Here is a 17589-nt window from a genome sequence, read left to right on the forward strand (position 1 = left end):
CCCCTCCCTTCAACTTTTCCTAGGCGGACCCCTACGCTGCCTTCCCTCCACTACAGATCATTATTAATATTATTAGTAATTAACTCTCAATATACACGCAGGCACGCGCGCGCGCGCGCACACACACGCACACACAGAGGTATCATAAAGCTCATGGAGCAGGAAGAGTGACCTAGTAGCTACCAGTGAAGAGGCGGGGCCAGGAACTGTGAATCGAACCCTGCAACCACAACTAGGTGAGTACACACATGCACAGACATACATAGGAACTGTGAACTGACCCCCTGCAACCACAGATAGGCAAGTACACACACACACACACACTTGGAAGTTGAAGACTCAGATGAGTCTCAGGGATGTCAGGAAGTATTTCTTCAGCCATAGAGTCGTCAAGAAGTAGAATAATCTGGAGAGTGGTGTAGTGGAGGCAGGAAGAGGTACGATAAGGCTCAGGGAGAGGAGAGTGGACCTAGTAACGACCAGTGAAGAGGCGGGGCCAGGAGCTGAGTCGACCCTTGCAACCACAATTAGGTGAGTACACACATACAAAAAGTGGTATGAAGAGGTTAATCTTCTGTACCAGGAATTGTTCCTACGAATATAGAACAAGTGAATTGTACAAGTTGCCGAAAAATATAAAGGGGACAATAGAGTAAATGGAGTTTAAAGTCTATCAACAACACTAGGGTCATTAAGGTTTCGCGATAACTTTACTCCACCAGGAATACTTTCATCCCTAAAAATAGGGATTAAAGTAAACAGTATTATTCAACCAGATAACTTGTAAATCTTTAAATGAATGAAACTGGTTGACTGTAGTTAGTATATCTGCCATACCTGCGTCAGCAGGCCCAGTGTAGTGATCGTTTAGGAGACTAACTAATTTATCTCAGTAGGGTTATAATTTCCATGCAAGATCTCTAAATCAGTTTATATTTCCATGCATGACCTCTGTATAAGCAGTTTATTCTCCATTCATCAGAATCCGGTCATCAGCTAGCGTGGAGGCTGCGGATCCCATAAGTGATCATGTTAATTATAGTTTATTTACCGGAGTTTGTGTCACAAACATAAGTCAACCCTTCCACTTTCATTTTACGGAGGAATTTGTAGTAACTGAGTGAAAGGAGAAACATTGGTTATTTCACTTCCAAAGAGACTGCCTTAATTTAACATTTTACTTTAGCTAATGCTTATTTTTTTTTATTTGGGGCTTTATTTACGGAGAGCAATAGGCCTTGGAGATAGGCAGATAACGTGGACACTACTACAGATGTGTGAGATCTGTGGCTAAAGTTTAGCGATCAACGTCTGGGTATGAATTTTACTGGAAGACTGTGAGCAAGTGGAGGATGTCATACAGTGTAGAGGACATCCTGGCCATCAAGCCTCGCCCCTCTCCGTCCTATCATCGCTCTTTGACCACCTACTCGAAGTTATGATTGGGTAGTGCGGGCGTGGCTGGCCGCAGTGGGATCATTCGTGCACTGGCAGAGGCTATTTCAGGTGGTAGAGGAAGTGACGTGGTGCGGGCAGCTCTCCCAAAATAGGTGTTGTAGTGTGGTGGGCTGGGGAAGGAAGGGTGTGCAGTGGGCGCTAGGAGCGGGGCCGCGAGGTGTGTTGTCAGTCCAGTGTAGCCTGCACCAGCAACATGATGCGAGGACCAAGTTACGACGATTCCTACATCTCTCGAAAAATAACGCAGATGCCTGGACCCACCTTCAATGCACCTGGGCCCGTTTCCTATGGACGCCCACCCATAGGCGGCTACATACAGGTACGTCCGCTCACTCTCCTCTTATGCTATAGTGGTACATCGGTAATGGAGAGAGAAACACCTTCATCTCTAGTGTGTATTAGTTCCCTCCAACGAGACAATATACTCAGTGGAAACTATTTTGAGTGTCAGGCAGAGTTGTACACACCGGTGCCATGACACTAACAAATCTTATTTATATAGATGCCCTGCCAGGATGCTATAAACTGCTGGGAAGAGGTTTAGTACAGACCAAAGTCACTTGCATCTTATGACTGCTGACTCCAACAGTGTCAGTGTGTGGCCACAACAGATTCACACACTGTTGTCACCACACAGTTTAGCATCTTTGCCAATAAAACAAAATGTCCTCCTTTACTATTCCAACACGGCTTACATGTGGCCTTCAGCTTCCCCGCCCACTATTAGCCACCCACTCTCACCTACTTGGGCTCCCTCTTACTCACTCCATGATATCCATCCCATATATGGCAATATAACCACAAATGCTACAGTATCGTCCATTGATTAAGAAACATAGGTCTACTGAGTCATTAAGGAACATAGGCCTACTGAGTCATTATTTAACCTACAATTACAAACCTAGTTGTCACCCACATGTCGGAGGACTATAAGTTGAATATAAAATACTTGAAGAAACAAAATTTAATCCACTGAAGTAACAGAGTTTTTGAAAATACTGTAAATAGCATCTAGACCACATGAAAAAAAAATCCATTAAGTTTTGAAATAATAGACATTTATACTTCTCCTTGTCTAGGCATTAAGCACACAAGATAAACATTGATAGTCACGTTTATATTATTGATACACAGGATGAATACACGGAGAGGTGTATTCTTCTCACTGTATATATACTGTATTTACTTTGGTCCCTATTTTAGGGATTAAGGTATTCTTGTTAATAAAAAACCATCTTTTTACTAAAAGAAAGCATAGTATAACTTATTGGAATATTTCCGCGAAAAATCTGACTATAAGGAAAATAATATATTTCGCCACTGATCAAAAATACAAATTGAGGCTGAATTAAGATAGGTTGGATAGGATTAATGTGTATACTTAATTGTTTTGCACTGTTATGGTAGGTTGCTAGGCTAGTTTGTTTGCAAAATTTAAAATTTGCTTACACTGTAAGTTAACCTAAAACATCAATCGTTACATAAGAGAACATTTTTTCGAACATCTTTTGTCTGGCAGTTCGGTTTGTTTGACCAACTCTTTCAATGGAACACCATATCAGTAAACTTTGTGTATAGAACACTACGTCACTGGAACACCACGTCAGTATACTCTGTTTATATATGGAACACCACGTCAATATACTGTCTATGGAACACCACATTAATGTACTTTGTATACGTTTGTATCATTTTATACATTAACAAAACATTAAAAATTTCCTTAAGCACTTTTTATATACATTTCTTGGCATTTGTATGTTGGTCTACCATCTGCACCGCATCAACATATATTTCAACCCTGCCTTCACCTCATCCTATTATAATCTACTTAACTATTTGGCAAGGTTATATACATACTCTGAGGTGTATATATCTCAGTGTATATACATCGAAAATTTACTCTAATACATTTTTTAAGGATTGGAGTATTTTATTGCTGGTGAAGTGGACATGATTTTAACTTAACAAGAAAGTCTCAAATGTGATTATAAATTAATGTTTCGTAAGTAATGAAAGAATTTGTAATGGTTGTTATCCTTTTATCCCCTTCTCTCCCCCTTCTCGAAACATAATAACAACAAAAACAACGAAACAAGAAGATAGTTGTGAAAGATCGTGTTACAGAATAAGAATAACTAAAAAATCGCAAGAATACTGCACTCAGCATTCTTACAAGGTTTACTGACAGAAAAATAACTTAGCAAGCGTATTGATTGTACCAAGTTTCTGTGCTGTGGGACTGCCAAACTACTGTACGCAAAGACCACTGTGAACACTGTATACACATGGTCCATTGGACACACTATACACAGGAATGCAAAGGCTGACACTCTCATTAATTGGAATAATCAACGGTAGCTCACATTCGTTTACAGTGTATTATAGACCTAAAATACCTTACAAAAAATCTATCTTATAAGGACTGCAGTAACTAGCGCAGATATGCTGGAACATGTATCGTGTACATAACATATATAACTATTGTAAAGAGGAAACAGAAGTATAAAACAGTAATACATGCCTTAATTAAATACTACCTCTGGAGATAAAGGTGAACGGGTGGCCATCATGAACATGATGAACAGATTCACGAAACCATAATAACATGATTTCAAACAAATGACTGAGTTTTAGGATTCACTTGCCATGGGTTCAAGCCCCACCCGTTCCGTGATTTATGAGGAACAGATCATTGGAAGACAGAGACATACCAACCTGTTGATCATCTACCCATGAACAATTTACTAAGCAATTCCTACAAGACACATGTTCAGCCCTGAAAAACTGAACACTGGAAGCGTTATCATCGCACTGATATGTACAACTCCAGCACTGCGTATCTATATGGTTTACCAAAAAAAAAAAAAAAAAAAAAGTGGTGATGCCAGTGTGATCAGTCTCCTCGGGTACAGGTAGTGCCCCACATCAAGTGACTCCTGGGCACCATCAGCAAGACACCTTAAACACTGGAGACCTGCTCCACCAGATCAGGAATTTACGAGTCAGGAACAAGATGCTTTGCATTTTTTGACGTGGCACTCTTTACCAGAGTGCCTCTCACACGAGAGATGGACCCACTCAAACGTCAATTTCATGATGGATTCAGCATGCATATTTCTGGCAAGGACTTCCTTGACGCGAGTGAACGATGCGTTAGCTACAATCACTCACGCATAAACCATCCCTCGGCATAGCCATGCTCTCGCCAGTAAGTGCAGTTATGATAAACTTGTATATGGAGCACCTAGAGAAGATTTATGATCTATATCCCGAGAGACGTGGTGTGACTTGTGTATGTTGACGACATTCTGATTATTGATCCTAGATGCCCGAACACTGTTATCTTTCTTAACATAAACAGTAGAACCATCACTCAAGTTTACTATGGAGGAGGAACATGACGGACAGACTCCTCTGTTCTGGTTGTTTTGATCGGCATAAACGAGGATGAACTTGACTTATTGAAAGCCCATCAGTAAAAACGAACTGCTGCACCGCTTGTTCTACAAAATCTCATCCTTCACTACATTCCTCAGAGTGGAATAAGACTATTTCCAGAGAGTTTTTAAGGAGCTACGCTACCCCAAGACACTTCATCACCGACAGCTGTAGGAAAGAAGAAAAAGTTGTATATGACACCTGTACGGAGGCCGTCGATAACAAATACATAGTACTTATGTCAAACCAAACAAGGAGGAGTAAAGCCAACACCATAGTCAAGGTCAACATAACGTCCAATACCATCAGATATTTTGTCAAAAAGGCGATTACGGCAACAAGTATCGAATGTTGGGGTTAACATCATACCTTGCGGAGACTGATAAATCTTACGTGGGGAAAATGTCCAGGGACTTAAACACTAGAATCAAGGAATACAGATATGCTTCCACAGGAACGAACCTCTTGATGAATTATTCTATTAGTTATCAGAGAAGCATCACCGTAACAGACTGGAATCAGCTTTAATCACCACTACCAACCCATGTCATAAAATTCGGGGTCTTTCCTCATCTTTCAGGTTTAAGCAAAGTTAATTCTACGTGGAATCAACACAGCCTTCAACACAGACCCACTCGCAGGTGATCTCACCTCACCTCTCTACGCCTCACAGGTGACCTTTCCTAAGCTACTATATAACCTCATGCTTTTACTTGTCTCTTTATAAATTGATAAACTCCCTGGCGGGCGAAACGTCTTCTGATAACATAACCCGCACACTGTGTCATTATCAAGTAATGGAAGCACTATCGCAAACTTTACAGTTGAGGAAACCTTGAAAGAGCAAACCTCAGGCCACTGCTACAGAGATACCTTAATCATATATAAAATTGTGAATTAAGCCAGCACAACAACATTGTGGTATAAACCTTAGTAATTGATACCAACAAGTGGTTTAAAAAGGCACTTGGGCAAACACTAGTACGTATTAGGAAATTTTTCGGTCCTGGAATCTTGATCACTAACACCTCATGTTAGAAGTAATTAAGCACAATAACGAAAAGTTTTACCAAAAATGTGCCCTAGTGTTTTCTCAAGTGTCTATCTAATCCATAACTACATTATTGTCTTGGCCCATACCTTGCAATGAATGAATCGTATTCCGTGGTTGGAATAATTCAATACTTACCCTCGGTCGACCAGTTAACTCGTGGCTTCAAAATGGTCCAGGACGGATAGAAGCCTCGTACAGTTTCCATTTATAATTTGTAGGTTTGTTGTGAAGCTTTGTAATCCTAGATGGTTAGTTGACTTAAATAATTTAAAATGAGGCATTAAAATTTGAGTGTTAACCTTAGTGCACTAGAAGGTTCTGTGAATATTTCATCATTGTTAGTTGCTCTATTCTAACAACCGGTTTGCGGTTAGTACAGTTTTTTTTTATTATTCTATAGATATTGATTAAGTTTTTCGAAAAACCGAAGGGAATTTTGCATATTTTTTTCTTTGCTTGTTAAACTATACACAACACGCACGTACGACATTGAAACTTATGACGAAGTTTCTATCCGACTTTGGCCAGTTAATGGTCCAAGTCTGACCAAAACGTTGTGAAAAGTTTCAGTCTTCTACGTGCGGGTTATTCGTGTATTCTTCCAGTCAGAGTATTGTGACTTTTTATTCTCTTAAGCAAGCAAATTCATGATTAAGTAAGTAAGTAAGTTTATTCAGGTATACACAAATACAGCTACATAGAATTATCATACATAGCAGCATATGTGTAGAGAACCTGGGATAACCCAAAAAAGTCAGACAGAGTGACTTATTTCCATTGGGGTCCCTTAAGTTTTATACCACTTGTCAGGAGGATCTTCGTCCTTGACCTGGTCTGTTAGGTTTGAAGCCTGTCGACTGCACATGGGTCATTAAACTATAATTCACATCGACACTAATATCAACAATCCTGACCTCTAAAATAAAGACTGAGGGAAACTCAAGTGTTTATGCACCTCCTGCCACGTCTTACAATATGCAGTCAACTAAGATCACCAGGAGGTTCATTCAGTGCTGTGATTGATCATTTTCTTAAGCAATTCGAGTGTCGGCTACTTAATTATGGTTTACTGAATAAATCATTTAAGAGGTATTGTCCAGTCCGCTGGCAATATAACACGGAAAAGTGTTGACGTTACTGAGATTTGCATTACAAAATGAGCTCTATCCCCTCAAGGAAGGTTCCTTGATGTTGGTGAGGGGCTCTTGATTTAGGGAATTGGATCTGTGCTCCAGTTCCCCGAATTAAGCCTGAATGCCTTCCACATCCCCCCCAGGCGCTGTATAATCCTCCGGGTTTAGCGCTTTCCCCTTGATTATGATAATAACAAAATGAGCTCTTTGCTATACGTTTTCTTCTAGATCTTACACAAGCTACAACGTAGGCAATTTTTATTATCTTTGATTATGTATCTTTATTATTGGCTTTAATTAAATTAAAATCTGAATGCAGTATACTGTTTTTTTAACCAGATACAGAGATGATTTAATAATTGATGAAAGAATTCAAGTTAATAATATAATGTAGATTTTCTCTCTTAGGTCTCCGGAACATTAAAGTCGGGCATTTATTGCTCTTCATTACACTGTGTAACGTGGCTAAAATATTTGGGTACGTCGGTTTGCGTGCGGCAAGCAGTAACAGCCTAATTGATCAGGCCCTGATCCACCACAAGGCCTGGTCATGGACCGCACCACGGGGGCGCTCACCCCCGAAAACGCCCTCCAGGTATCTCATCCTGGTAAAGAAACATCCCATTGTAGCTGTGACTCATGACCAACGGCCTTGAAAAAAATGTGAACGTTACTGTTGCGTTCTTTTTTAAGCTTCCTCTGTGGTCTCTGCAGGTGGAGACGAGCAGCACAAATCCGACAAGTGATGAGATAAGACAATTGCTATTTGCTTTATGTCAAGCCGGTGCTAATTGTAGCACAGGCTTGATATGGGTTCAAATCCCACTCCTTACAGTAAATTGTTTACAATCTGGTCATACGATTTCACAAGCCCTCATATTGTTTTACTGCTTATATATAAAAACTAATATTTCGTACCTTTCCTCTTTGTTGAGACAGATTAGGCTTTTCGAAATCATGACGTTATGAATAAATGTACATGTCGAACTTTTCTTGTAACTCTTGAGAAATTTCTCCCCTTTAATGTGTCCTGTGTGAGATATACTGAGATACTGTGAAACACACACATTGCAGCATACGGGCGCCTAGTAAACCTAAGAAGAGCATTTCGACGTCTTAAATAAGGAATCGTTCAGGACCCTATACACCGTGTATGTCAGGCTTATATTGGAGTATGCAGCTCCAGTTTGGAACCCACACCTAGCCAAGCACATAAGGAAATTAGAGAAAGTGCAAAGGTTTGCATGGTCCCGAAGCTAAGGGGCATGTCCTACGAGGAGAGGTTAGGGAAAATAGCCCTGACAACACTGGAGGACAGGCGAGATAGGGAGGATATGATAACGACATATAAAATACTGAGAGGAACTGACAAGGTGGACAGAGACAGGATGTTCCAGAGATGAGACACAGCAACAAGGGGTCACAGTTGGAAGTTGAAGACTCAGATGAGCCAAAGGGATGTTAGGAATTACTTCTTAGTCACAGAGTAGTCAGGAAGTGGAACAGTCTGGGAAGTGATGTAGTGGAGGCAGGATCCATACATAGCTATAAGAAGAGGTATGATAAAGCTCATGGGGCAGGAAGAGTGACTTGGTAGCGGCCAGTGAAGAGGCGGGGCCAGGAGCTGTGAATCGACTCCTGCAACCACAACTAGATGAGTACACACACACACACACACACACACACACACACACACACACACACACAAACTCATGTCTTATTCAATGGATCACCTATATTTATTTGTCCCGACACTCCTGACAACCACTCTTCCTTTTTCTTCCTTTCACTACTCTACTCTCTCTTCACTACTCTTCCTCCCTTCACAGCTCTCCTTCCTTCATTTCCTGTCACTCGCCATCCGCATTTTACTTCCTCCTCTATTTTCAGATCTTCCCTCCCCTTCCCCCCCTTCCTTCCCCCCTCCCCCTCCCCCCTACCCTCCTCCCTGTCTTTATGTCTCGCCGTCTTGGCTCCGTTTATTATTTCTTTGATTACATAAATAATATTTTCCTCTCTCTGTCTGTGTCTGTCTGTCTGCCTCTGTTAGTCTCTCTCTCTCTCTCTCTCTCTCTCTCTCTCTCTCTCTCTCTCTCTCTCTCTCTCTCTCTCTCGTTCTCAAGAACGAGAGACTAATTTTATAAGCTAAAATCTGTTTTCCAAAAGAAATCTCAAGGCATATTTTTATTAAGCCATACGCCATCCCACGGGGGGGGGGCTTGAACCCGCGGTCAGAGAGTACGTTTAATTTATTAATTATGAAAACACTAAATATAGGGACAGGATGGAGTTGGAGCTACCTGTGAGGGCCACAACTTTTCCTGGGATAGTTGACGTCTCAAACGTTGACGATAGGCGTACTGTCGACAGGAATGATAGTAACACAGATCATCATCCTAATAAACGTCAGTATAGGACTGCATATTTCTTCATGGCTGAGGGACTGACCACTTCAAACTTGCTTCTTCAAGGATGAGGGACTGACCACCTCAGACTTACTTCTTCAAGGATGAGGGACTGACCACTTCAAACTTGTGACTGTGATATTGGTATAAAAGCACGATGAAGAGACAAGGCACGTTTGTTTAACACTCCCTTATATAACAAACTCTAAGAGCGACTTGAAGAGTTTCTACAGAGAGTGAAGGAGTTTAGCTCTTGTCCCCTTGTCTCCAATGAATTTTGAATAAAGAAATAAAAATTCATAACTTTTGAACGCGACAAGACAAACCACAGCGGTACAAGTGTTGTCCTCCGTCAGCATCTACGGCGGCGAGATATCGGTAAAAAATAAAATGCAGCGAATCACAGTTGGAGTCTGTGATAACCTTCCAAAGTTTACATTATGTAGAATGTTGGGTGATTTTATTGGGTTTATATGTAGGTATAGGTTGGTAGACAGCAACCGCCCAGGGAGGTACTACCGTCCTGCCAAGTGAGTGTAAAACGAAAGCCTGTAATTGTTTTACATGATGGTAGGATTGCTGGTGTCCTTTTTTCTGTCTCATGAACATGCAAGATTTCAGGTACGTCTTGCTACTTCTACTTACACTTAGGTCACACTACACATACATGTACAAGCACATATATACACACCCCTCTGGGTTTTCTTCTATTTTCTTTCTAGTTCTTATTCTTGTTTATTTCCTCTTATCTCCATGGGGAAGTGGAACAGAATTCTTCCTCCGTAAGCCATGCGTGTTGTAAGAGGCAACTAAAATGCCGGGAGCAAGGGGCTAGTAACCTCTTCTCCTGTATATATTACTAAATGTAAAAGGAGAAACTTTCGTTTTTCCTTTTGGGCCACCCCGCCTCGGTGGGATACGGCCGGTGTGTTGAAAGAAAGAATATATATATATATATATATATATATATATATATATATATATATATATATATATATGTAAAAGATCACAGTAAACAGGTGATATCACAATATGCAGAACAACCACTGTGAAAAAATAGTGAAATTCCAAGCGCTTTCGTGACTTCTCACATTATCAAGGAACTATAAAAAATAAAACATCAACAGAAAGGCATATAAAGGGGCAAGACTGCACCTCACAATCACGTCACAACAACAAGACTACACTTCACAGTCACATCACAACAACAAGACTACACCTCACAGTCACATCACAACAAGACTACACCTCACAGTCACATCACAACAACAAGACTACACCTCACAGTCGCGTGACAACACCCGACTCTGTGAAACACAACTGATACTCTATCAAAGCATTACGATTTTTTACTTGTCTAATGTATCATTAAATTCTTCCCAAATTTTATCAATTATAAATGAATCCAAATTATATAAACCAAAAGAAATATTCATATTTTCAAAACTGAATTTTATGAAACATGATTCTATAATATTCCTGTCGACCATGGACTTGCTAGATACAACTTTCTCAACCTTTTAAAAATCAATTGGATGGTTAAAATCTCTCACACGAATAAATAGAGCATTAAAATCTTGTCCAGTTCTAATGCTACATTTATGTTGTTATAATCTTAATTCGAGACTTTTACCAATTTGACCATAATAGACTTTATCACATATTTTACTGTGATTTTATTGCAATATATATATATATATATATATATATATATATATATATATATATATATATATATATATATATATATATATATATATATATATATATAAACAAGTCGGCCGTCTCCCACCGAGGCAGGGTGACCCAAAAAGAAAGAAAATCCCCAAAAATAAAATACTTTCATCATCATTCAACACTTTCACCTCACTCACACATAATCACTGTTTTTGCAGAGGTGCTCAGAACACAACAGTTTAGAAGCATATACGTATAAAGATACACAACATATCCCTCCAAACTGCTAATGCATATATATATATATATATATATATATATATATATATATATATATATATATATATATATATATATATATATATTATTGTTGTATCTATCAAGTCCATGGTCGACAGGAATATAATAGAATCATGTTCCATAAAATTCAGTTTTGAAAATATGAATATTTCTTTTGGTTTATATAATTTGGATTCATTTATAATTAATAAAATTTGGGAAGAATTTAATGATACATTAGACAAGTAAAAATTATCTAATATATATACATGTATATATATTGTATAATTATAATTACAAAAAAATATTGCTAATTATAAATAATCTTATGCATATTAATGCAAAAATATCATTGTGATCTTCCTCGTATGTTCACATGAATTTAAACCTTAATGAAGAATACTCACACTGATGAACTGGACGCTTGAGTAATACCTGAGTCTTCGTTGTGACAATATTTCTCCAACCAGCATTTTTTTTAACTCAGTAGAGAGAATATGTACTGGAGACAGTGGGAGAACAGGTAATCAGTCTCTCAGCCTTGGAAGGTGTCCGGGCTCTTTGTCTCGCTTTATCAAGGCTAAAGAACTGACTCTCGGTTCTGACTTGAGAAAGACACTGGTTGGAGTAATGCCTTCACGATGAAGATAACCAGGTGTTGCACATGTCTTATTCATCAACTTGTGGGAGTTGCACACCATTGATGTAATGACAGATGCACACTGCATATCTTCCGGTTGTAGATACATTAGCATCCTCATCCACTGCTAGTCCTTCTTTCCTTCTGCAGTTCCTGTTTATTCTCCTGCCATTTCTTTTCCTCCTGATCCACCATCTTCTGTTACTGTTCCTTGTCTTCTACATTCACAACCTTCCTACTGTATTACTGCTTTAATTAAATTAAGATTATTTTTTCTACAGGATCCTTACGGCTACGACTACATCCCCAGGGTTAGTAACCACACTCTTTGTTGTGTGCAGGGCTGATGGTATGGTTGTAGCCACGCTTGTGTGTCACGCTCTTATGGTGTGATTGCGGCTATAGGGAGGGGAATGATTTGACTACCTTAAAGGGGCCACAGTGGCATGATCTACCTACCTGTTGCCTAGGTATAGAAGTCATGCCACAGTGCCATGACCTTTATCTTAGTGTGTAGGGGTGGTATGCTGTACGTTGTGCGGCCCTATCATCACCTTATCTTTCCTCAATGACCCCACTTGTCTCTAGAATTGTGTTAGCCTTTGCTAGCTGACCCCAGTGCAAAGAAATTATTAGCATGACATCTTCGATGTACCTTTTTTTAGTAGGTCCCAGTGTACTGTAGCCCTACACAAGTATCAAATATAATCCATATTAGACCCTGGATGCTCTTTTAGACTCGAGTGAGTCTTAGTTACACGCTAGATAGTCGACAATTCAAAAATGTAATCTCTCAGGCCATATACTGATTATTTTTTTACGGGTAATATTACGCTTGCAAATAATATAGTGTGTATTTTTATAGAATATTAACATTGCCTTTTATTATTAGGAAACAATAAGCTCTGTTGCTATAGGTTCTTGAGAATAAGCTTTCTTAGATTCAAAGCCGCTTCATCTACACTAACACCAAGGATATTTTGATCCCTAAAACAGGGAAAGTACACTTCTAACGATACATATAGCTGTGTATTATCTCTTGTCTTGTTTTTGTGTGTATAACGAAAGGTGTGCTAGCATTTATAAGTTATAGATGGTGTGTAAAGAAATACTGGAAGTCAGCAGAGCTTACTCTGAAATTTTTAGTTATACATATATATATATATATATATATATATATATATATATATATATATATATATATATATATAATATTTATATATAATATTTATATATGTCGTGGCGAATAGGCAGAACTTGCGATCTTGGCTTAAATAGCAACGCTCATCTTGCCATATAGGACAAGTGAAAATTTGTGTATGCAATAATTTCGCCAAAATCATTCTGAACCTAACGAAAAAAATATATTTCATTGTGTTTGTTTAGTATTAAATTATTGTAAACAAATCTAAAATATATTTAGTTGGGTTAGGCTAAAATAAATTGTTCTTGTTATAATAAGGTTAGGTAAGTTTTCTAAGATTCTTTTGGTGCAAAATTAAAATTTTTTACATTAACATTAATGAAAAAAATATATCTTTAAATGTATAAAAGAAAATTTTAGAAAGGACTTAATTTTAAATGAGTTCTTGCTAATTGACCAGTTTTACATATTCGGCACGACATATATATATATATATATATATATATATATATATATATATGTATATATATATATATATATATATATATATATATATATATATATTGTACAGTGCCTGCATTCTGAAGGAGGGAGGGGTGGGGATATTTGAAATTTGGAAGCGTATTTGAAGTACAGTGTCGACGCGCCTCTGAAGAGAGAGATGGAGTGATCATAAAATTTATTCTTTTTTTTTTTTTGAGTCCCCTACCTTGGTGGGAGACGGCTGGTGTGTAATGCTGAATAGGTAAAATTGGTCAATTAGCAAGAATTCATTTAAAATTAAGTCCTTTCTAAAAATTTCTCTTATACGCTTAAATTTTTTTTTTATTTATGTTAATGTAAAAATTAATAATTTTGCACCAAAAGAACTTTAGAAAACTTACCTAACTGTATTATAGCAAACTCAGTTTAATTTATCCTAATCCAAGTAAATATATTTTAGATAAGTTTAAAATAATTTCATAATAAACAGTGAAATATATTTTTTTTCGTTAGGTTCAGAATGATTTTTTGCGAAATTATTGCATACACAAATTTTCGTTTGCCATATTCGGCAAGAAAAGCGTTGCTGTTTAAGCCAAAATAGCAAGTTTTACCTATTCGGCACGACATATATATATATATATATATATATATATATATATATATATATATATATATATATATATATATATATATATATATATATATATATATATACATATATATCAGCTACGAAGGAAATTTAAAGAACGTAGCATTGCTAGAGTGCTGCTGTGTGTTTGTTGACAGTTGAGACAATGAGCACAGAAAGGCTTGTTGTATATGAGAGCAAGAGAAACGTAAAATACATGAGAGGTTCTTGTACATATTATCACGGTATTGTGTATTAACAGGTAAACACTAAGATTAAGACAGCCAACTGCCGGCAGTTGGCTGTCTTAAATCAAAGAGGACATAAGTTGGCTGTCTTAAATCAAAGAGGACGTAAATACATAATCATAACATACGTAAGACCTATTTCTTATATCACGACAAAAGCTGGTAATAAAAGTATGTTTACAACGAACCCTTTCTGGTATGCCACATTACGTTTATTCTAGTAGAGAAAGGAACTGTATTTTCGGTACGTGCTGCGTCATACAAACTGTATTTAACTGCAACTAGATCTAGTAATCGGTTCTTTTTCTTCGTTCCTACCGGCGAATAAAATATCACCATCACCTCCATGTAGTTAAGAGTTCAGTTATGGTGCTTTTTGACGAGCATATTACAAGCCAGTGTTGTAAAGCATGAGGTGAGGCTTGTTGTGTAGTGGGAAGAGGAAGAGTATCGTACATGAACTCTTGCCAGGTATCACCTGGTGATAGCCGTCTCAGCTTTCTCACTGTCTCAAAGCGCATGCAATGACCACCTCGCTCTTTGCTGACTTTGTGCACTCTGTGGCTTCCAACATCACACTGCCGCGGCTCGTCCAGTGTAACTCTTAACCTCGCACTCAAAACAGTCTATGAAAGCCAGGGAGTGTTGCTTATTTACGTTGAAGTCATTAGGTCCTTCCTAGGAGAGACCCACAAATATCAATTAACTCACAGGTGTCTATTGACTGCTGGACAACGAGCAGCATTTGTCAGGAAATTTACCCATATGTTTCGCTGCCCAGCACTGAACCCGAATCCTTTCGATTTTGAACATAATATACTATCACTGTTGCCACACATATATTCTCCTAAAATACAAACGTGATTAAAACCAAAAGATGAGAGGTCCCAGCAGTGGCGTCCTCTTACTGGGGTATAAAAAAATGGAGTACGGCAGCACTTCAACCTTTGTAGATCACACTGTACGCAACAGAAAACTCACTTGTAATGACTATGTAATTATTTATAATTACTATATACGCACTATACACATTTGCAGATCTTCATAATTAATATCTCTGTATGTTCAAAATAAAAAACAACGTATGTGTCCAGTGATCAAGTGTCTGTTACGACTTGATACCCCGGGTGTTGGTTAGCCTCGTGGGACAGAGAGCTAACCTGCCTCTCTCTCTCTTTTGGCAAGCAATTGCCAAGCTTCAGTTACATACAACACTAGCTCAGAGGAATAATGAGGAAGGTAGGGAAGCGGGGGAGGGCGAGGCTGGTGAAGCTGGTAACCTGATACTAGCTCTGCCAGAAATAACAGGTAGCCAGGGCCCCAGCATGTCCACCATGTTGGCGCGCGCGATCCTCCTGTTTTACGGTCCCTTCCCAGTAAGTAAATATATAAGTAAATAAGTCAGTCATTCAGCAAGTACATGTTTATTTTGACCTCATAAATAATTTTATACATACGCCCATGCAACTATACTTGTGATACTGAACATTATTCCCCAGACCACACAATATATATCATTCTTAAGAACTTCATTGCATCAACAAACATAGCAAGAGACAGCAATTATAAACCAAGGTAGATGAACTGTCAAAAATACCCTAGAAAGTTTTTCCTTGCAGACCAAGTTGTAGATCAATTGAATGGCTTGCAAGAGGAGGTATTAAATCCTACACCAACTGCAAACATGAAAAATTTTGATATGCTAAATGAATAATAAAAGACGGGGCCCTGGAACAGGGGTCTGCTCACGCAGCTACAAATAGATAACCACAAATAATCAAAAATAAATAATTACACATGCATAATCACATATAGTACAGTAATTTTAAATATTCTTTTGCTGTCACCTTAAATTGGCCATCCACTGGATCTGTCACATGAAAAAGGCTATCAGTGTTTCATACCAATCAAAATATATCTTGAACAACTCATGATGTTCATTAATTCGTATGCCAATATATATGTAGTAATACATGACAAAAATAATGAAAGAAAATGTAGCCAGTGTGGGTCCCTTGCGGGTTTAGCTCCTAGTTATGATTATAATGTAGTCAGTGTATATATATATATATATATATATATATATATATATATATATATATATAAATAATATATATATAAATAATATATATATATATATATATATATATATATATATATATATATATATATATATATATAATGTCGTGCCGAATATGTAAAACTGGTCAATTAGCAAGAACTCATTTAAAATTAAGTCCTTTCTAAAATTTTCTCTTATACGTTTAAAGATATTTTTAGTGTAAAAATTTTTAATTTTGCTCCAAAAAGATCTTAGGAAACTTACCTAACCTTATTATAACAAAAACAATTTATTTTATCCTAACGCAACTAAATATATTTTAGATTTGTTTACAGTAATTTAATAGTAAACAAACACAGTGAAATATATTTTTTTTCGTTAGGTTCAGAATGATTTTGGCGAAATTATTGCATACACAAATTTTAGCTTGTCTTACATGGCAAGATGAGCGTTGCTATTTAAGCCAAAATCGCAAGTTCTGCCTATTCGGCACGACATTATATATATATGTATATATATATATATATATATATATATATATATATATATATATATATATATATATATATATATATATATGTATATATGTATATGTATATATGTATATACTATATATATATATATATATATATATATATATATATATATATATATATATATATATATATATATGTATGTATATACATATATATATAATATATGTATATATATATATATATACATATATATATAATATATCTATATATAATATATAATATATCTATATATAATATATATATATCTATATATAATATATATATAATATATGTATATATAATATATATATAATATATGTATATATAATATATATATAATATATCTATATATAATATATATATAATATATATATTATATATACATATATATATATTATATATATATTATATATATATAT

The 17589-nt window shown here is 36.9% G+C and overlaps 1 protein-coding gene across 23 annotated transcripts in view; it reads left to right on the plus strand.

The window, feature by feature from the left end:
- Nucleotides 1-1557: 1557 nt before the first annotated feature.
- LOC128691358 (uncharacterized protein CG45076) overlaps nucleotides 1558-17589 on the plus strand; it is a 119449-nt gene continuing 103417 nt past the window's right edge. For 6 of the 23 annotated variants that reach the window (XM_053780182.2, XM_053780180.2, XM_053780181.2 and 3 more), the window contains exons 1-2: nucleotides 1560-1777; nucleotides 12369-12398. In XM_053780182.2, coding sequence (XP_053636157.1) covers nucleotides 1652-1777; nucleotides 12369-12398 — 156 coding nt within the window. In that variant the 5' untranslated portion in view covers nucleotides 1560-1651. Of the gene's footprint in view, nucleotides 1778-12368; nucleotides 12399-17589 lie in introns of all 23 variants that reach the window. The other 17 variants (XM_053780174.2, XM_053780173.2, XM_053780177.2 and 14 more) reach the window with 7 other exon arrangements.

This window comes from Cherax quadricarinatus, chromosome 36 (genome assembly GCF_038502225.1).
Source record: "Cherax quadricarinatus isolate ZL_2023a chromosome 36, ASM3850222v1, whole genome shotgun sequence".
In the NCBI taxonomy this organism is placed as follows: Eukaryota; Metazoa; Arthropoda; class Malacostraca; order Decapoda; family Parastacidae; genus Cherax; species Cherax quadricarinatus.